Source organism: Perna viridis, chromosome 7 (genome assembly GCF_037379345.1).
Source record: "Perna viridis isolate PV_CMFRI_1.1 ecotype Kerala chromosome 7, ASM3737934v1, whole genome shotgun sequence".
Taxonomy (NCBI): Eukaryota; Metazoa; Mollusca; class Bivalvia; order Mytilida; family Mytilidae; genus Perna; species Perna viridis.
Genome location: NC_142451.1, coordinates 46,195,910 through 46,218,893, shown reverse-complemented (window position 1 = coordinate 46,218,893; position 22,984 = coordinate 46,195,910). Strand labels below are relative to the sequence as shown.

General features: G+C 32.8%; 1 protein-coding gene across 1 annotated transcript; it reads right to left on the bottom strand.

Annotated features, from left to right (window-relative positions):
* Positions 1–11,724: 11,724 nt before the first annotated feature.
* On the bottom strand, positions 11,725–21,683 carry LOC148612956 (uncharacterized). Its single transcript, XM_088590565.1, has 5 exons — positions 21,206–21,683; positions 19,813–19,966; positions 16,160–16,395; positions 14,167–15,093; positions 11,725–12,968 (listed from the first exon to the last, which is right to left on the bottom strand). Exons 1-5 carry the CDS (start codon positions 21,243–21,245, stop codon positions 12,607–12,609), a joined length of 1,719 nt encoding a protein of 572 aa, XP_088446691.1. The 5' UTR covers positions 21,246–21,683; the 3' UTR covers positions 11,725–12,606.
* Positions 21,684–22,984: the final 1,301 nt, after the last annotated feature.

The following is a 22,984-nucleotide window of genomic DNA, read 5'->3' as shown; positions in this document are numbered from 1 at the left end:
TCGTTTTTACATGTACAAGGTATACATATTTGCATATCAGTACTTTGTGATAGTTTTTGCTGAACAATTTAAAAGTTCCATTGTGTAGTGCATGGTCATTTTTCAAAATAAATCACAAGTAAAAAAAGAGGAATAAAACTATTTCGGCGTGAAATCAATAATATTGTAATTTAAAAAAATCAATTCACTAAATACATCTTGATTACTATTTGCGTCTTTGTAAACGTTGAATTATTAATTGCATTCAGATCCGTGACATTCTGATATAGACGTGGGTGTTTACTTTGTAACAAGTTACACCTTTCAGTAAAAATAATGTTTGTTTCATTGTTTCTAAAACGTGGAAAACAACGTGTCTAACACTAAAAATACTAATACGGAATGTTTTTGTTTCAGAAACACAAACAATTAGGAACATGTGTAAAAATTGAATATGTGCATATTGCTTATAGTGCATATATATATATATATATATATATATATATATATATATATATATATATAGAAAGGTCTGCAAAATTCCCAACGGCGTTAGAACTCAAATTTGCGATGCAAATTTTTGGTCGTTCCCTCCGCGGGACTCGAACTCGTACCGCTGTGACATCTATGGCAATACCGCCTGCACATAGCCCAGCGCCCTAGACCACTCGGTCAGCTAGGCTATATAAAAATATAGCTTTCGCTGGCCGGGTGTTTCCTCCTCGTAGGATTTATCTCGGGCTGTACTTAGTACACGATGTATGGTAGTACGGGACAGTTCATATAGGTGTTATTATGTAGGATAGAGGATCAAATTAATGACGCACATCACAACAAATCAATATTATACAACGTCTCAGAATTTGACGACTCTATTCGCTACACTGCTCCATCGGATCAAATTGATACAGGGAAGATACGTTGTTTAATATTGATTTGTTGTGACGTGCATCAATTATTTGATCCCCTATCCTATATAAGAACACTTCTATTCCACTTAATACTGCAAAAGGAAAGGGATTCATATCTGAGAAATTTACTAGACCTTTTCAAAATGAATATAACTATCATAACATGATAAAAAAATATTTATATGTACATGCACTGGTAATAATCTTTGTATAAACCATTTAAGAAAAGTTTATAAATCAAGAATTAGTGTTAAAACCTGCGACATCAGTATTCTAAGCACTCCTGAACAAGGTTTTAAAGTTGAAGATAACTGAGCCTTGCTGAGTTTTACACTCCTGCTTGAGGGACTTGATTGATATACGTTGTGTATTGGGCACTTATGAAGATAGAACACGTCGAGTAAAAAAATCTCCACAAATAGCGCATTTAAAATTTGGAAGAGAATGATTTTTTGTGCGTGTGTTTGTTTAAATTTGGTAAAGTTTTTAATCAGTTCTAACATTTCCACGCACTTAAAACTGTTTCTCTTCACATCTGTCTCAATAATTAGTGTGATGTAACCAAAACTCCGCTTTCACGTTATGTTTTTTTTATATTTATTATTAACGGGTTTTACTTCCTAAACTTTATAATTATACGGCATGCCACTTACATTTTAAAATTTTGGAATTTCGCTATTTAATAGTAATAAATTTGAAATAAGGAACAGAATAACTAATGAAATATACAAACAATTCACCTTATGAAATTTTTAATTGACTTTTTGTAAATAAAATGAAACTTACCTTACTTCCTATATAACAGAATAAATGACGCAACAACTTTCGGTATGCATTTATATGATTACGCTAAGCCTGGCAATTTTTTTCGAGCTTTCTCTTTGATAATCCATATTGGCAAAATATAACTTCCCGGATGTGAGCCTGGCTACACTAAAAGAACATGGTTTTCAGTTCAGCACTCTCATCACTTTTTGTATACAAATAAGGAACAATCGTTTGACACTTAAAATAACCTTTCTATAAGCATGTGTATTCTATAAATATTATTCGGTAATCCCCTTATTCACGAGACATATGTGTCGCTTGCATCAACTTCAAGGATCGTAAATATCTTGATTGCATTGCTTGACATTAACAAATATTCTAAAGCAGATAAGACTAAATACAGTCAAAATCTGACACCATAATGCTTTTTCAACCGTCGAGGAAATAATGTAGCTATTCCGTCATTTTGCCCTAAAAACTATTACTGGCTGCATGGTTGGTAGGAATTTCACCGAAAAAAGGTTTCTTTTTTCTCAAAAAGACCAATTTTACAGTATAAAAAATAGATATCGGACCAATCGGTTGTGGGCATTGATGTTGCAGTCATTTTGGGCTATAACTTATGCCTATCAATCTCATAAGAAGGCGTACATGAAAAGTTTTCGGGAAAAGATATTTGTTTGTATATTTATATATAATTTAAATTACCTAAAATACCTAAAACACTGAGGCTTCATTTCATGTAATGTCCTTTGGAGAAACTTTGACGCCTTCCTATATCAATATTTTTGGTTTTGATTACTTCTATATAATCATTTTTTGGGTTGAGATATCCCTATCATTTCGATTCTAATGCTGCAGATTACAGGTGACTCTAACACGTGACACTTCTTCTATATAATCATTTTTGGGGTTGATATCTTCCCATAATTTGTAGCCCAGCTGGCCGAGGTTTGTGCCATCACTTGGCGTCCGTCTTCGTCGTTGACGTCCGTCGTCGTTAACATTTTTTTAAACTCTACTCCTCTGACACTGCTTGACACATTGGAACCAAACTTGGTATGACTGTTTTGTTTAATTCAAAGTGTCAAGCACGCTGACATTTATCTGTTGTCAACTTTTCATTTTAATCTGCCAAGCCATGTTGGAATTATTGTCCTTTTTCGACCTTTTGTATTTTCAATTTTATTTCTTTCAGAAATGTTCTCTTCTGACACTATTTGACCAATTGGAACCAAACATGATATGAATGTTTCTTGGTGTATCCTGATTAGAACTGATCTGGGGATTATTTATCCATAGAAAAATATGGCTGCCGTTTCTAAAAATAGAACATAGGGGTCAGACAGTAGTGATTCGCATATATCTGCAAAACCCTTAAGTCTACTTAAATTCTGACTAGGTTAAAAGCGTTCAGCATGGTGTGGGTGATTTCTCCTCGTAGGATTAATCTAGGGCTGTAACGTAGTACCCGATGTACTGTAGTACGGGACCGTTCATGTAGGTGTTATTATGTAGGATAGAGGATCAAATTAATGATGCATGTCACAACAAATCCATATTATACAAACGTCTCAGAATGTGACAACTCTATTCGCTACACTGCTCAGGTTTGATCGGATCAAATTGATACAGGGAAGGTAATGTAAACGTATAGAAAGGTCTGAAAAATACCCAACGATGTTAGAACTGTCCAATTTGCGATGCACATTTTTGGTCGTTTCCTACGCGGGACTCGAACTCGTACCACTGTGACATCTATGGCAACAGCGCCTGCACAAATTCCAGTGCCCCAGACCACTCGGTCTGCTAGGCTATATTAAATATAACTTTCGCTGGCAGGGTTATTCCTCTTCATGGGATTAACCTATTTCTTTAGGGCAAGTAATTGATAGATCCCCAATCATTTTGCCCTGGAATTGCAATGACCGATTATGTTGTTAGTTTAAGTGGTTTTGTGTTTCTTTGATATGTTCTGGGCTAGGTTTTATCAAATGTAAGCGTTTTTTTAAAAATTAATTTCTCATGCATTTTAAGTATCCCATGGAAAGAATTTGATAAAAAATTGAGTGAATTTTATGGGGTGATTGTTTCAGTTCATTTTTTACCTTACATTAAAGTAGGATGCTAAGACCTCATAAAAACCTTACCAAAGACATGCACCTCTTCAAAGTCAGGAAATGTTTGTCATAACTGTTTCTTTGTATCTTTATTTACCTTATAGTTTTATTTTGATGAATTTCATGTCGTTCTGTTAATGTAGACTTGATAACTTTTGTTGTTGGGGCCATTTCAATTTACTTTAAGGGGTTGTTGCACTTCTTGAAAACTGGTGGTTTTTGAGAATATGAACTGTTTTGTGTTTGGACAATACGGTTGTGAATTTGTTGCAATTTACCATGTCCATTCTTTTTTCAATCATGTTAATGACGTTATTAAGCGTTCGAAAAACGTTTATTCATTTCAATTTTAATAGGAACAAAGTCTCCACTTTCAAACCAAACGTGTGCAGTTACGTTTGTGCTGAATAATTTATCGATATCAATATCATCTTATTATATTATTATTATAATTTACATATGAAACATATTCCGTAAAGAAACCATAAACTTGTATGCACGGGTTAAACAATTAAAGTGTTTATAATTGTTTATAAAATTTGATAGTTTAGCTAAATATTGCACGAAAGAATACATACAAAATTTCAAATTTTACTTCGAACCTAGCATTTCACTTCAAATTCTTGGTTTATAAATTCAATGGGTTGGTTTGAAATAATAAATCAATGTCTTCCGTAAGTTTGCGTTTAGCAATCATTAAAGCCTTGGTTTTCTGGGAATCAGAATTTATGAACCATCTTTCAGACCACGTTGTTATATTCTTCAGGTCTAAATTAATTACTTCTCTTATTGTAGAGTACGATTGTGCAGAGTATGATAGCGATGTGTCATCCGCAAAAGGTCTGGTAAAACTGATGAGTTCATTAGCTATATCATTAATATAAACAAGAAAAAAGAAGACGGCCAAGAACAGAGCCTTGTATACTCCCGAATTTGTTTGCTTCAGAGGAGATTTTGAATTGGCCATAAAAACACTTTGCGCTTTGTTTGATAGGTAGATTTTCAACCAGTTATTCAAATTGTCGCTTACGCCATATGCTTTCAATTTTGTCAAAAAACCAGTGTGCCAAACTCGGTCGAAAGTTTTAGATACATCACAAAAAAATATATATATAAATCTGTCTTCGAAAGGCGTCGTTATTTTATGATAAATGTCTATGTCCAAACGAAAAAGTTATTGTATCTTTGGTATTTTTAAACATTTGGTGACTGATTGAATCGGGTCCTGCTGTACTCCAGTTTAAGTTTTTGTAGAATATTTTTAACATCTTCAAGGGAAATGATAAATGTTTCAAGAGATGGGTTCGTTCTATTCAGAATCAGGTGTTTTAATACCATTATGATTTATTGTATATATAGAACAAAAACAATTATTGAGAAGGCACACGCTCTCATATTCTTCAGATATGACTTCACCGTATACCTTTTTCAATTGATCATTACTAGAAATTCCATCAGTACCTTTCGTGATTTTTTTCTCAAGGACCAAAAGTATTTAGAATAGTTCTTTCTAATTCATCTCGTAGACTATTTGCATTTAAGAACAAATATTTCATGTGATATTTTTTTTTATTTATATGGATATCCTTGTATTTTGTTTTGATTGCTAATTTGTGGAAATATGTTTATATCCCCATTGCACGAGTCAAATATGTTATTAAGTAAAGCTCTGTAGGAGGTTTATAATAAGTTTTATGCAGTTCTTAATTCCAAATATTGCAAATCCTTCTGTAGGCTCCATAGATACTCTATTAGGAAATATAAGTGCAAATAAAATAGTGCGTTGGAGATATTATAATTTGGTCATATTCTACAACAGAAAAAGTACTGGAGAAATTCGTGCCATCTCATTGAAATTATTTCAATATATATAGGAGATCCCATTTATTTCTTAATTGGAAATCCTTCGCAACAATTAAAAACCAGTGATAAATATGGATTATTGGTAAGGAAAATTGAGTTGCCTGTTCTATATCGTATTTGTATTTGTTTTATTGGTTGTATATTGCTCGAATGACCATAAATATAAAAAAAGAATAAATTTGTACATTTGGAAACTCCATTCAATAAGGTTTCTGGATCAGGGTTAAGTTGCTACAAGATGAAGTAATCACTAAAAAAGTTTTATTACTGTCATAATAAACTCGTGGATCGTTACGATGTATCCATCTTCACCAATGAAAACCGATGTATGCAACCTTTCATACTTTTTTTTGTCTACCGCGGATTTGACTTTTTTCATCAACATGGCGGGTGTTTTTAGAAAAGCAGAGGACGCTTACCCTACCTGTTCACCTGGTCCATGCTTCAAGAGTTTTATGTGGAGTCCGAGTGGCTCATTACTTTTGTTGCGACTGATTTCCCTGTCTGGTCTTTGTCCATGAATTACATTCTTTAGATTGATAGAATCTTGGTCACTTTGATTACTCTGCCAGTATCGTGGGTTATGCACAAAACCCTTATGTTGTAAATGAAAAATATACATATTTTCAAGACAACAGAAATCACTTTATAAACAGCTAATATAATAAGATAAGATTTCTGTCTTATAGCGTAAGTCCAAGAACAAAATGTCTTTAATAACGATCGTTTTGAATTTTATAGTTAGGACAACATTCCTATTTGAGGAAATTTCCAATGAAAGCGTATCAACCACTGGTGGTGTAATTGTGCCATTGAAAAGTAAAACCTTGAATCTAATTGCGAGCTTTGAAAAATATCAACTGCCTCATTTTGAAAGAAAAGTCAGTATTCAAATGTTTTATGAGAACGTTTTGCAGGAGTCTACCGAAGTGAATTCCTTGATGTGAATTTGGATTGTACAAATTTTGTATTGTAACACAACTCATTGTCATTTTGTCATTATTCTGGGTTCTAATAAGACAATTATGACTTATATTTTGCAGTTCCTTAATTGTTTGTTGTCGCTATCTATGTTAAAAAATAAACGTCGACTGGTTTTAGTGTGTTATATTAATATGTTAGTTATATTAATATGTTAAATAATAATTTAATTTTCTTGTTTGAAGTTTTTTTACTATGTAAAGGTCACATATATATTTTTAATATACTTAATCATATATTTTTATTTGATGACAAATGAAGATCAGTGACAAACGAACCTATTGCTGTGCCACGAATAATGTACGTGAAAGTAGGCGTGGCAGCTCTTTTCTCATTTTGATAGACATGAAAACCTTTTACTTATTGTAGTAGGTGTGTCTATCCTTATAATTCAAGCATAAAAACTTGCAATCGTCATATATGCATTTTTATGATAAAGTGTGATTTCACAATCGTCATTCACTCATTGTCTTAAGAGTTTACGGACGTTTTCATCGATCTCATAGCAACTAAATTATAATATAATTACAAATTTAAAACTATAATTATTTTGTAACAAAGCATATTTTTATTAAAGTCTGAAAGACTGCAAATTAAAACATCTGATTAGGATTCAATTGTGTAAATATGCCAATCATTATAAACATATGATCAAAGTGTACGAATGTATCATTTGTGGTGACTGGTATCATTAACAGTTTTATCATTAAAAGCATATTGTTAGAAAAAATATTACCAAAGTTTATGATAATTAAAAAATTGTAAAGTGCAACTTTTTTCTTTTATTATTATTATTATTATAAATTTTCATTTCAAACAAACTTAACTTTAAATAGATTCACTTATATGGAGTTGAAATCATATTTATCAAAGTTACATTTTTAGTAAGTATCAATTAAATGTATTGTTTTTATTTGCCAGAATTGGCAGGATGAACACTAAATGATTATAAAAAATAATAAGTCAAAACCTTGATCATCAAAATATGGTTTTGATATAACTTTATTTTGAAATATTAAAAGATTTAAGAAACAATGAACAGTTATGAACAGGAAATTATGAATTAATTCAACATAATATACGGACTGTAAAACTATCAAACTCTGAAAGAAAAATAAACACACCATGGACAATGAGTGGTTAAGTGTCCAAATATATGCTATAGGTTTTTATTCGACTATGTAATTGTAAACCTTGTCGTTTTTTACCAGATAACTAAGATATGTCTTCGCTTGACATAAAATGTTTGTTTGTTTTTTATTATAAGAAGTAATTTAGATTGCATGGACAGTGAGCGGTTAAATATCTGAATATATGCTAAAATATGTACACTTATCAGATAACAAAGATTGTTTTTGCACTGCCTATCACAAGATATGTTATTAATTGAAATTTAGTGATTAAAAAGAGATGTGTTTAAACAAGACAACTCGCTTAGATATACAGTAGGGGCAACCGTATACCATAAGTGGCTCATTAAAATCAATTTTGTCTTGGATGACGTTTCTTTTGAGCTTTTCTTAGAGTGCATCGTTAAACATTTGTACATAAAACTAAAAGTAAAGCAGCAATATTGACATCTGAAAAATCCAAAACATTTTATGAAAACCTTCCATAACACGCTGATCGATGTCTGCGGACGTAGGTATTGATTTTTTGCAGAAAACCAAACAGAGCTTAATTTTTTAACCATATGATATTCATATGTGTATACCGTATCGTTATATTCAATTTGAAGTGAAATGACATCAACTTTTCCATGACTTTCATAAATGGTTTGACCATAGTTCTGGGGTTGAAACTGTGGCATCCCTTTCTACTTCATTAACAATAATTTCCAAAAATGCAGATTATTCATTAATGCAGTCGTCTTTTCTAAAATAATAATTCACAGAAATCCTTATCTTACCATTCAACCTAGTTTTTACCAAAAAAAATACAAATACACATTTATTAGCCACAGTACACCATGCACCATATTATTTATTACTTTATTCAATGAATGAATATATTTTTAAATTACATTTAAATATAATTTTGAATATTTTTAAGTTTTATGGTCGTCATCATGAACTCGTGGACCGTTATGGTGTATCCATCTGCACCATGAAAACTGATTTATTCAACGGGTCATAGTTTTCCTTTTCTCGTTTGTCTACTCCGGACTTGACTTTTTATGAGCAACTCGGCGGGTGTTTCTAGAAAAGCAGAGGACGCTTACCCTACCGGTGTAATTGGTCCATGATCCCAGTTTTTAGTTGAGTCTGAGTTGCTCATTTGCTTTTGTTACTTTGTACGTATGATTTTAGTTACTTTATGTTCTTTGTTGTGCATGTATGTTTTCAATATCTGGTCTTTGTCCCTGGATTACATTCTTTTGATTACCGCTATAACCTTGGTTCCCTTGATTACTCTTTAATTTTTTTTTACTTGTTAGATTGTTAGACAACACATCAGATAAATTAATTTATATGGGAAAAATCCAACAGCAAGTTTGTCAAGGAATAATACTTCATACATGCCGTACCTTTTAGACCATTTTGAATTACTTTTTAGTATTAAAATAAAAAAAAGAATCCTTCTTAATACGGAATGTTTTTGTTTCAGAAACACAAATAAAAATATATTAAATTACTTTCTACTTAAAAAAAAGGCCGTAACGTCGACTTAGTTTGTGAACATAATTCCACGGAATCTCGTTAACGTCTTGGACGCATTGCAAAATAATAACGTTCAAAAATAATAGTATGTTATGGCTTTAAGCATACATCTTATTTCAAACTGACAATCACAATCACATGGGGACATGAGTAACAATTGAACATATACATATTGCTTATCATGCGTTAAGGTAGTAGTCTATATAATTTCGGAGAACCGGTATCCTTCTTTAGCATAAAACTAACAAAGTTCAAAATCAAAACATAGAATTTGAAGCCGAATCACGCTGTGGGGTGATTGTACCTGTATAAAAGACACACACCAGCAAATGATAAAATAACTGAATGAAAACGAGAACGGGGTGTTTTGATCGAAACTTAGATACGACTTAAATGTGGAATACAACTACGAAAAGTCAAATTATAGTAGTACGGGCTGTTCATGTATAGCATGTAGTGTTGTCCAAGCTTTAGACCAGGACTTAAAAATGATCATTTAAAACAGCATCTGTAGACTGAAAATCATACTTTGTTAAATGGGATTTTCTACACTGTAAATCTTATATGGACTGGTACTCAAATTATGGTGGAAATGAAGGGTGTTGAAATGTTATTGGCTTAGCTAAGATTTACAACATTCTAGCGGAAACCAACGGAATGTAAACCAGGGTCAAAGTTCACACATGGAAAACAGAATAACACAACAAATAACATATAGAAAATAAAATAATACAAACAAAGAAACAAAAGTAAATGAGAAACTGGACACTATCAACAACTGGGAGCATGGACCAGGTGCACCAGTAAGGAAAGCGCTCTCTGCTTTTCTAGAAACACCCACCGAGTTGGTCATAAAAAGTCAAGTCCGGGATAGACGAAAGAGGAAAGGAAAACTATGACACGTTGAACAAATCAGTTTTCATGGTGCATATGGACGCACCGTAATGATCATAAAACTGCTGTAGTGATGCAAAACAAATGAATTTTGTATGGTAAAATCTTTTATACTGCAATCATAAATATAATTTGATGTTGTGATGTCACTAACGTAACATTGTTTTGAAATATTTTGCCCGCCACGAATACAAAGGAGTAATCAAGGGAACGAGGGTTATAGTGGAAATCAAAAGAATGGAAGCCAAGGACAATGACCAGACATGGAAACAGACATACACAACAAAGAACACAAAGTAACTAAAATAATATACACATAGCAACAAAAGCAAATTAGCAACTCGGACTCCACTAAAAACTGGGAGCATGGACCAGATGCACCGGTAGCGTAAGCGTCCTCTGCTTTTCTAAAAATACCAGCCGAGTTGTTCATAAAAAGTCAGGTCCGGGGTAGACGAAAAAGGAAAGGAAAACTATGACACGTTGAACAAATCCGTTTTCATGGTGCAGATGGATACACCGTAACGATTCACGAGTTCATGATGGCGACCATAAAACTTCTGCAGTGATTTCTTCCATCTTGTAGCAACATAACCCTGTTCCAGAAGCTCATTTGTTAAAATTCTAGAAAGATTCAAAAGTATGTGTAGTTTCGGCAAGCTTTGGCATAACGTATGAGTTGTGATATGAACACTCCATACGCAGGTGCTGAAGGGATGTTGCCACAGATGAAAGGAATGTTGACAATTTTGAATGAAAAGTCATCACGTTTGTTGTAAAGTTTGGTCAATAGTTTTTCTTTACCATCGATTTCCAAATGTTGGTCAAGAAATGTGGCTGAGTTTAAGGTTTCTGTAGTATCCTTTATCTCAAGTTCTTTGGGGTTGATGCTATGTATCAAATGCCCAAAATTAGGATTGTTTAAAGATAATACGACATCTATATAGCGGAAACTGAGATAAAAGGATCTAGCTAAACAATATTCTTTCTTTCGGATCAGATCAGCTACAAAGTCAGCCTAAGAAGGTGAATGAATAGGTAAGGACAATTTGTTCCCATTGGAACGCCAACCGTTTGTTTACAAACACGTCAACTACACCGAACAAATATGTTGTCGATTAAAGATTCCAGCATTTTGTAAACATTTTCTTCTGTATATTTGGATTATGATTTGGTATTATTTCTTACAAAGTATGAAGAATCTCTACCAAGAGCTATATATTTGCATCTAGGTGTACCATCTTCATTTGGAAAAAACAACGATGTATAATGTTTTTAAGTCGTGATTTGAACTGAGTATGTGGAATAGAAGTATACAGTGTTGAAAAATCATAGGTTCTAATGCTATAATATTCTGATAATAGTCTTGAACTGATTTTCTCCAAAGATATTTCGAATGTTTTAGGATCCATATTGAATTGATACCAGTACGAGAATCAGAAGTGTTGCGGTAAGCCTATAGACCCTCTTTGACAGCTGTGAGTATAGAATTTAAACGTTTTGACAGAGGGGTGTGGTGGTACATTATACAGATCCATTTTTGCAAAGTTGTTTGTATAGATTATTGAGTAGTTAAGGAATCTAGTACATAGACGGTAAACCACAATCATTGTCCTTGGTAGGGAGACCAAAAAAGGATATTACAGATTTATGGTTTTCCATTATCTCCACAAAACGTTGATTACTTCCGTGGTTTTTCTCTTATAGCTTGTTGCAGTAAAAAGACAATAACTACACTGACTTGACAAAAATACTTTGATATACGAAAGGGCACAGCCTTGCATTTTCCCGCGGTTCTTTTCCTCGACTGTTTAACAGATTTATTTCAGGTCATTGCACTGTTATCGTCTTTATCTGTTGATGACTGTGTGGACATTATGATTGAATTATTATTTATTTTCTTCACAATTCGTCAAATGCCGAACAATAAAAATAATTTATAATATCTGACGCTAGAACGGTATCGTTTTTTAACAAACAAGACAAAACAATACAAACGAAAATAAAACGCTTCAAAATAAAAACAAAATAAAGAAAAATAAAACCAAATCGATGTAAATGCCATTCACTATTTTCCATTTTGAATTAATGCTGTAAATCGGACATGTTTTGCGACTTTCTAAAAATGTTAGATGAAATTTGTTTTTAATTTAAGACATAAATGCTTTTGTCAGTTCTCGCTCAACGTGTTAGTTATTCCTTACATTGTTTTTATTATAGATTAGAGTCATTATCGAAATATTTCTATTGTCATCATCATGTTCTGATTAACCGGTTGTCTGTAGTTTTGCATTTTAGACAAATTCTGAACAAACATTTGTCGATCAATTATTTCAATACCAAACAACAACAACAAACAGAAAATATTTGTAGGGAAGTGAGTGTCCTTTTTATAAATAATGTCCCAGAGAATAGTATAATTTTGACCTTTTAACGGTCAATCTTTGGTTTTCTTTTATATTTTTTCTTGTTGGGCTTTCGTAATATGTACATCTGAATATCAGAACAAACAATACAACCAACGATAAATATTATTACAGCTACTCCAGTGCATCCAATTAATATTGATGAAACTCTTCCATCGTACGCGGAATGAAGTCTTCGAATATAGGCGCTAGTTTTTGTCTTGTCGATGACGTAAAGGAAATCAGAAGTATGATTCCCAGAAGCAGGACTAGTATTTCTAATGTTGTTGCACTCACAAGTAACTAGATTTTCTTGCACACATGTTGTGATAGACAAATCCTTAATCCGGTCAGATGTTACTCTGGTCGTATGGATATTGTGTTGTCCTGGCAAAAACAAACATATAAATATATATATATATATATGCATAGTGTTTGTAAGCATGCAATGAAAGTATTAGGGAATTTAAATTAATATTCTGTAATTTAAAAAAAAATAATTACAAATTAGGCACATTTATAGTTACAGCAAATTATTTTCCATTTTTAAATTGTAGAATGTGGATCAACAAATCTTTGACATTTAATGATATTTGTGTAGTTTTGATAGCGAGTGCCGTGAAGCGGTGTGAGCTCTACGGTTATGTCATGTATTTTCTAAATTTCACTTAAGGTTCCACGATATACTAACGAAAAAAAGTCATATCCCGGAAGTAACAAAAAGTGACAGTCCTTACGGAGAAAATTCATCATTTCCTTCAATCAAACAAATAAAAAAATAAGGTTAAGATTACGTTTCAATAAAAATAAATTCAACTTTTCTGATAGTTTTTAAGTCTTCTTCTATTTTTTTTTACTTATTTAAAGAAGTGAATGTTATGTTTATAAACACTTCGGGTAACGCATGGATGCGTACGTACGTGTATCTCCTCTGTTTCACTGTTGCTGTTGTCAAAAATCTAACCGCGCCTTGGAAAAAAATTGTATTATCAAAATCGAGGCATAGCTTTTCTAAGATAGGAAAGGCAATCATTTTCTTGTTTGGACTTTGCAGCTGTCGTCTGCATTTAGTTTGCGTCACATGATATGTGTAAAATATTCCCACTATCCGTGGAGAACTGTAATATTTCCGGTATCCGTACAGATTGATCTGACAGGTCAAAACCGAAATGGATATTGCTAGAGATGCCCTTAAGGTTTTAAAAATAATGTACAGTATTGCGAAGTGCTATAAAGTTATTGACCATTTTGAGAGCGGAAAGGGGGTACTGGGTTGGAATTGTGGGAAAAAAATTGTTCAAGTTATTCATTTATTAAAGAAAAAACTCCCCATTAATAAACAAGACAGATTTTCAAATAGAAATATTGATTTTGCTTGTTGCTTAAATATAAATAAAAAATTTGCACTCGCAAAGCAAACATTTTCATCCGGGTGGACCCCCCACCCCAACTCTATTAATGTCCTTTATTATTTTTACGAGTCTCGCACTGATGGTACACGTATGGTATAGTTCACTGGCTCGCTGCTTTAGGCAATGCCTACCCCATATTAATAATATAATTTTATAATTTATACACGGGTTACCATTAATATTGTTTGTAGACCTTTGATCCAGTTCTGTCGTAACTTTTAAATTTGAACCAGTTGTTGAAACAGGCTGTTGTTTTGACGTAGTAGTAAATATAAGCTGTTGATATTTTTGAGTTGATAGTTCGGGTTCAGATGCAAAAATGATCTGTTGTTCCGTCACAGTGGTAACCTGTTTATTTAATTCAGTCGAACGATGTGGAGCTGTTGCAGTTTTTGGCTGTTGAGCTGTTGTAGTGGTTGGCTGTTGAACTGTTGACGTGGTTGATTGTTGAGCTGTTGCAGTGGTTAACTGTCGAGCTGTGGCATTGGTTGACTGTTGTGTTGTTGTAGTGCTTGACTGTTGTGCTATTGAGGTATTTGACAGTGAAGCTGTTGGAGTGTTTGGCTGTGGAGCAATTGTAATGGTTGACCGTTGAGCTGTTGTAGTATTTGACTGTAGAGCTGTTGCAGTGTTTGATCGTGTAGCTGTTGTATTGGTTGACTGCTGAGCTGTTGTAGTAGTCAATTGTTGAGCAAATACAGTTGTTGACTGTTGAGCTGTTGAAGTGGATGACTGTTGAGCTGTTGAAGTGGTTGATTGTTGAGCTATTTCAGTGGTGGACTGTTGCGCCATTGTATTGGTTGACTGTTGAGCTGTTGAAGTGGTTGATTGTTGTGTTGTTGTACTGCTTGACTGTTGTGCTGTTGTAGTGTTTAGCTGCGGAGCTGTTGTAATAGTTGACTGTTGAGCTGTTGTAGTGTGTGACTGTGGAGCTGGTGTAGTGTTTGGCTGCAGAGTTGTTGTAAAGAGTGACTGTTGAGCTGTCGTAGCATTTGACTGTGGATCTGATGTAGTGATTGACTGTGTAGCTGTTGTAATGTTTGACTGTTGAGCTGCTGTAGTGTTTGACTGTTGATCTGCTGTAGTGTTTGACTGTTGAGCTGTTGATGAAAAGCACAAAGCAACTTTTCAGACTTTCCATTCGCTATTTTTGGACAGGTCTCATATAAGAACAAAAAAGATAAAGTAACTAAAATCATACATACAAAGTAACAAAAGCAAATGAACAGAAATATCGATTGACTCATGTTGCTTTAATAAGTGAAGAATGATGTTTCGTTAACAATTGATTGTTTGATTTTATCTTCATTTGGTTTTTTCTACATAGTACGAATAATTGCTTATCTCGTGGAATTCCTTGCCATCACCCGGTTTCGATTGCGATCTTCAAATTTAAGCATTTTTATGTACATGTCAATCCAACTAGACGATGTTTTTCATAGCCAAATGGGATCTTAAATAGGAATACTTGAGTTACTTCCTTTTAAATATTACCGTATATATGTTTTAAAACGTTTTTGTGGTTTATCATTATCTTTAAATGGTTAACACACAAGGGCACATTGTAATGATCAAATTAGCTGACAACACAATAAAGGCGAAAATAAACAAAGCTCCAAAATCAGCAGACATCAGCATTGAGAAACATTGCCAAATCGTATAAAATACGATGATATATAAAAAACTGAAGATATACATATCAAGACAGCACTCAAAAAGACTAAAGCATTATTTATAGCGAGACTTGTTTGTCATGCATAGATAATCATAAACCATCAAAGGATGACTGGAGTTATTCCCGGATATCGTCAACCCTCTCACTTTGTATACATTATTTATGTTATTATTTTTTTTTTTATGTGTTCGTCTATTTTCCATGTCTGGTCTCAGTCACTGAATTACATTATTTTGATATCCGCTAGAACTTTGGTTTCCGTTGATTACTTTTATAGTTAATATCCTTACCAGTTTTACGAAAAACGTTCCTAGAATATAGATTTAATGTTGTATCCTGGTAGAAGATTGGTTCAAAATCTGTTGCAGTGTCATGTAAACAGTAGTTTGTAGTTACAAGATAACCTATAGCATGAGTTACAGTGTAAAGTGTATATTTATTTTGAGTCGTAGTAAATTTTTAATGTTTGAAACATAAACATGAAAACTTACACTGATAACACAAAACTTCATAAGTTGATGTTTCACAATCAACTGGTACCCATTCTTTTCTGCCTGGTGTCGTTCTCCATTTATGAACATGTACACATTTATTTATGGTATTTGATTTCGAACATTCATGTGAATTGTCTGTAAGTCGATCAAATGGTCCAAGTGTTTTATTGTTGATCCATGTAAAGTTCTCACTTAGCGGATCACAAATCAACCCAATCCAAAACTCGTTTGGACTAAAATAAAAGGAGGGATTACATCCAAGACCTATCTATAAATGCTCTGTATCAAAATAAATTAGGTGTCACTTATCAGTCCTGTAAACAAAACTGATCTGCACTACAGTAAAATGAGTTTAGCGAAAAAGTGTTAGATGTCCCTTTGTCATACCTACAGCTTGTTGAATACTAACCTAGAATTAGATTATCATATGAACGACACTTGGAGTGCTTTGTTTATCTTCATCGCGGTAAATATAAGTAACGGTGTCAAACTATTTTGGTACCACATTATCACAAAAGGTTAACTGTTGTGTTATAGGAAATGAGGTCTTTGCTTATATGTAATTTTGAAAAAAATACCAAAATAATATTCCCTATCTACTGAATATGTTACAATTGGGTTCAAATAAGAAAGAATTGGAGGAAAATGGCAATTCGCTTGAATTTGATATATAACTGAAACATTTAAAAGTAAGAGTTTGTAAGAATCAGGCAAAGTGGGAAAAAAAAAGAAACGAAACATGAATGTCAAAACCCCACCGATCTAACAATATAATATTACTCATGGATACTTTATCTATTTGTGAAGACCATTAGTAGATCTCAGCATTACTGGCTTTGTGCAGAAATGTTTGAATAGAATCTTAGAGAAATGAGGTTTTCTAAAGAGTAATCTGCCCTTGAAATTTCATTTTCAGTGCATTTCAATGACTCAATGGTCCAACATGATATTGAAAATCTTATCTGTTATTCTTGAATCTGATGCTGCAAATACTGTGAAAGTACTATTTTTCGTGGGGTACCAATTTTCATGGTTTTCGTGGATAGGTCGAACCAAGAAATTTACTTCCCAACGAATAGCAGACTCCCATTAATGTGTGTACCGAAAACTGCAAAACCACGAATTTTAAGTATCCACGAACTTGTGTTTCTCACATGATCCACGAAAATTGGTACCGACGAATTAAAGTACTTTCACAGTAGTCGAAATAGTACGTGGGCTGAGATAACCCCCGTGCACCCTCCTCCCCCCACTCATCAACCAAACTTTGATTTTCAGGTACCCTTATACCTCCCATTTCAGAATATTTTTGTCGCTAAAAAATTCACAGAAGCATTTTTGTATTTTTCGGCTACTTTTTATACCTCGTTGAGGAAAAAATCTATTTTTTGAGTATTTTGATTCTACGAACTTCTTCTTTCTTCAATACGAAAAAAACCTACATATGTATATATATTATCATGTAGCCCAATGTTTCAGCTTTACAATGGTACCAATATCGTTGCAGTAAACCTAGCGTTTTGGAGTAAAATGAATAAAATATACCCATACTCCGCCGAAAAATTGCTTAAATTGACATATTTTTCAATGTCAAAACCACTAGAGTATTTATGCTTCAGTAAAAAATGGGTTATTTGGTATTTTCTGCTATTATTACAATTTATACTTCTGGGGTTCTTTTGATGAACTTTGCCGATTTTCGTTGTGAGAATGTATCCAAAAATGCAAAAAATGGGATTTTCGAATTTTCCGTAAAAGTCAGATAAATTCTACTCTATAAGTTATTACTCGACTGAAACGTCTCAACATTGGTATCATTCGATAGATAATGTTATTTTCAACGTAAATAAACCATAAAAACTGATTTTCAAGAAAGATTAAAAAAAAAAATGGTAAAAATATAACCGCAACACCTAGAAAACTCATCACAGTATAACACAGAATTCTCATTCACATCATACCAAGAGTTTTTAACTCATATTTTAAGCATTTATAATTAAGATTAAAATGTACAAAACATATCTGATCAATTCAGTGGCTAAGGTTATCCTTTTTGGGTGACAATTACTATAAAATCGGAAAAATGGGAAATTTAAGAATTTCAGAATTTTCTTCTATATCACCCGATATTCTCTTTTTTTCAAAATTACGTAGTTTAAACAAGCTTTTATGTGACACAGCACATTAATATTATGTCTAAGCTTCAAAATGAGTCTAAGCAATACATATTTGAACATTTTGATGTCATGTTAGGTGGAAAAATGACACCCCTACCCATGAAATAAATGCCTCAACATGAATTTAAATGTGAATGTTTGGCAAATAAAGGGTGTACAATAGACACGTTGGGTAATTTTGTTTAAATTAGTGATGTATCTAACATATCTTCTCATTTCAGACGCTATTTTTCAGTTTCAATGTGACCCTCCCAGCCCATGGACTAAATTATACAATCACAATGGTTACTTTTTTTCATATCATGATTCACTAACTGCCTGATTCTTACAAAGACTGACGCTTACATTAAGGATTGTCTTCAATTTTTCGTTCAATCATAAGGGTTATGTTGATGCAAGTTTGAAGTTATCACTACATAAGTTTTATGGTGATTATCATGAACATGTGCGTCGTTACGGTGTATTCATCTGCACCATGAGAACCTATTTGTTCAACGTGTTATAGTTTCCTTTCCCCTTTCGTTTGGCCTGGGCCTGACTTTTTATGAGCGACTTGCCAGGTGTTTCTAAAAAATATAGGACGACTACCCTACCGATGCACCTTGTTAGTTTTTTTATTTTAGTGGAGTCCCATCTGCTCATTTACTTTTGTTGTTTTGTACTTATTATTTTGTTTATTTTAAATTCGTTGCTGTGTGTCTGTTTTCCATGTGTTGTCTTTTCCCTTGATTACATATTTTAACTTCCGCTATGATATTGGTTTTCTTGATAACATTTTGATAAAAAGTACCTTGGTTCGGTTTACGCTGCACAGTTCGTGCATTGTAAACAGAGGTAAAGCCATTCATATCCAATAATGTAACCAACAGTTGATAAAAAATTTAAAAAAAACAAGACAATATTTTTTGTCTACTATGAATCTACGTATTTTTAACGTGGATCAATACTGTCAACTGTCAATCGGTAGCTAGTTTGTAATTTAAATACATGTTTGGTGCATTGATACACCTTTGAAGTAGTTCCGTAGTTAGGGGGCGTGACTAAGATACCAAGTTAGGTTATACGAATAGAACAATTGTTTTATAACCCTGAAGTACTCAGAATTTCATAACAATTAAAAAATATAAAATATTTAAAATAATAACGGTTCAGTCTGATTATCATTTATCAACGTTTGTTTTAATCGAGATGTCTTAATTGACATGAGAGAAGAAGAAACTCCTACAAACAGTGAATAGGGGCTGTGCTGAACTTCAAACATCTGTTACATGTTTTTGTGAATGTTATATATAATAAAAGTTTAGAGAATATTACATTTCGTTTCTTCAACTTAAATAATTCTAGGCAGAGTGTTAATTAAGTTTATAGTGAAACACAACAAATCGGAGCCTTACTTAATACATAACGTACAAGTCAACAGGACAAAGGCAAATGTGCCTCACACAATGCATAATCCTGTAAGAAGAAGCTTACCTCCATTCTTGAGATTCAAGGAAATTGATTAATTCAGCTTCAGTTTCTTCGTTTTCGATGATGACCATTCCCGTTCCGTAATCTTCACACAGTTGTTTGCCATCATTCCAGCTATGTAAACCATTTAGTTTAATAACTTGTGACACTAATTGGCCTAGCAGAAGAGATAAAACAAAAGTCTTGATAAAGAAGAAATGATGTCACATTTACATCGCTTTGATTTTATCACAGGTTGAAAGATATATGCTTTGCTTTCTCTAATTCTGATAAGTAAGGTAACTTCGATTGCCCTATCTACCATTGGTAAATATCATGTATGAACTTTCTCTTTAGGAGTGCGATTCGGAGTAATAATGCGACAGGTCTGTGTAATTTACTTTGACTGCTAATTACTGCAGTTTGACCTTTTCTAAATGAAGTAGTTTTCAACGCACGAACAATGCTAAAAAATTTATGCGCACTTATCTATATTCCGAAACAAACTTCTAACGAAAATTATATTTATTTAATTATGTGTTAACAATAAAAACACACCACAATAAACGACAGCAGAAGCGAAAGTCAAAGTGACTTTTTTTCGGCATTAAACTCTCACAATAAATCCTGTGACTTTTGACAATCTAGCCGATTTTTCTCTCGCACTCACTATTTCTTTTTTTAGGAGAATGCATGTTGTAAACGATTTCTTTAATGTTTACAAATCCTCTTCTGATGTGTGTAGTGACAACTATTTTAAGGACAAAAGTGAAAATAGATAATTAAAATATAAGCTTTTCATCATTTTGTTGATGATACAAATCTAAACTACTAAATAATTGTTAATGGAAGAGTAATCAATGGAACCAAGATTCTAGCGGAAATGATTAATAATATAATCCAGGGGAAAAGACCAGACATGGAAAATAGATAAACACAACAAAGACCATACAATAATCAAAATAATAGATACAAAGTAACAAAAGTAAATTAGCAGACTCCACTAAAAACAGGGAGCATGTACCATGGGCACAGGTAGGGTAATCGTCCTCTTTTCTAGAAACACCTGGCGAATTTCTAATAAAAATGTCCGGTGTAGTCAAAAAAGGAAATGAATACTATGACACGTTGAACAAATCAGTTTGCATGGTGCAAATGAATACATCGTAAAGATTCACGACTTCATAATGACTTCTGTGATGACATCAATATTGTAGCAATATAATCTGTCCTAGAAGCCTAATTGTACGATAATACAAATTACAATAAATGAAAAAAAAATGTCATGTTAACATTTATTTCGATACATTGACCATCGACTGCATGTATTTCAACCCGTACATGTAATTGAAGATAATGTTAAGCTACAGATCCGTAAACAATAATTTTTAGAACTAACATTTAATAACCAACTTACCAATTATGAGGTAAAACATAAATCCAATGAAGTGATGCATGTTTTAAAATTCCATCACAATCTTTAGCACCTTTATTAGGCAGTTCAAAAATACCTCAGAAGAAACTTAAACTGCATGTTAGTTTGTACTTGCTATGTCTTAGCAAATAAACGATACAAGTAATATTAATAGTTTCCTCTCAAAGAACGTACTTTGGTGCTTATTGAAGATTCAAAATAAATATATTAGTATCATAATCATACATATATTTTTATAGAATGGTAACATAACACAAACTGCAAATTGAATAGAATGACATGCAGAAAATACTAATGGTTTTCATGAAAGACTGGGAAAAACTTTCGATAAGATACACTACAAGATATTGAAATGGTAGTTTAAAGTTTCAAACAGTCATTCTTCTGTTACCCGCATCAATAATTATTTAGACACTATAATTAAAAGAAAAAATAATTATGTAACCACAAATTGGAATAACAATTAATGTGAACACGATAGATTTTTGATATAATAAGCAAAAACAAAAAGTAAATATCACTTTTTAAATTCTTATAATTATACATCATTTTTACCCCCACTCAACGGGTAGTGAAGTAGAATCAACTTGTTCGTCCTTCTTTCACTCCGTTTGTCAGTCTGAATTTCGTCACAATTATCCCAGCTCCCAATAGATAAATTGATTACAAAAATGGGTTTGTTCATAGATAAATTCTTGGTGTTGTCCGAAATCATATCCTGTTTCGTGGTACTTTAGCACTACATTAAATGATGGACAAAGGTTTCATCGCAAAAACCATTAAACCAAGCGGATGGATCGATTTCAATTTTGGTGTGTGGCTTTGAAAGAGGTTGCATTTCTTGTGTACGATTTTTCGTGCTGTCCAGTATTAAATTCCTGTATGTGTTGGGGTTTTATTATCACAAGAACTTTTGTAACTTCATGTTTATTTACTGTTAGGTTTGGATTTGATAGTTTTAATTAGTTTTATTATATACTAGTTTTATATTTACTGATTTAGATTGATTTAAATAAAATGTTATTGTTTTATATCGATTTGTTGGTTATGTAAAATTCTCATTATGTAAGAAAATCATATGTGATGAGCTTGTATAGTGTTTGGTTGATGTTGATGTTGAAAATATCACTGTGTCTTGGTTTCGTCAGTCGTCCTACAATCCATCCAAGGAAGATTCATGCATATAACAAATCTGACAAATTAGATATTATATCACCTGGGAAAGCGGTACCGCAATGATCCTGATTTGGTACAAGCATTTCAAACGAATTAGTGGATTAAATCTAGGTAGTAATGAAAGAGTAATCAAGGGAACCAAGGTTCTAGCGGAAATCAAACGAATGTAATGCAGGGACAAAGACCAGGCACGGAAAACAAACATACACAAAGAACATAAAGTAACTAAAATAATATATACAAAGTAACTCTAATGTACACAGGAGGTTAATATATTTCTATATTCATCATTGCTGGGTCCCTTTCATTATATTTACGTCAAAAATATCTACCAAAGTTTCATTTTGATAGGTTGAAATCCCGATAGAAAATCGTGACGAACCGAATAAAATCAACTTATGAATTATGTATAAGAAGTTAAAATCAATCGACTGATGATGCAGTAAGGCAACAATTGGTTACCTATGGTTTTCGATGATAGTGCAATGGTTCTTCAACATTAAGACATTAAGCAAAGGTCAAAGCATTGTTTTCCGATTTCGACGGGGCTTCCGTTGAGCAGAATGTTGAATATCGGAACAAACT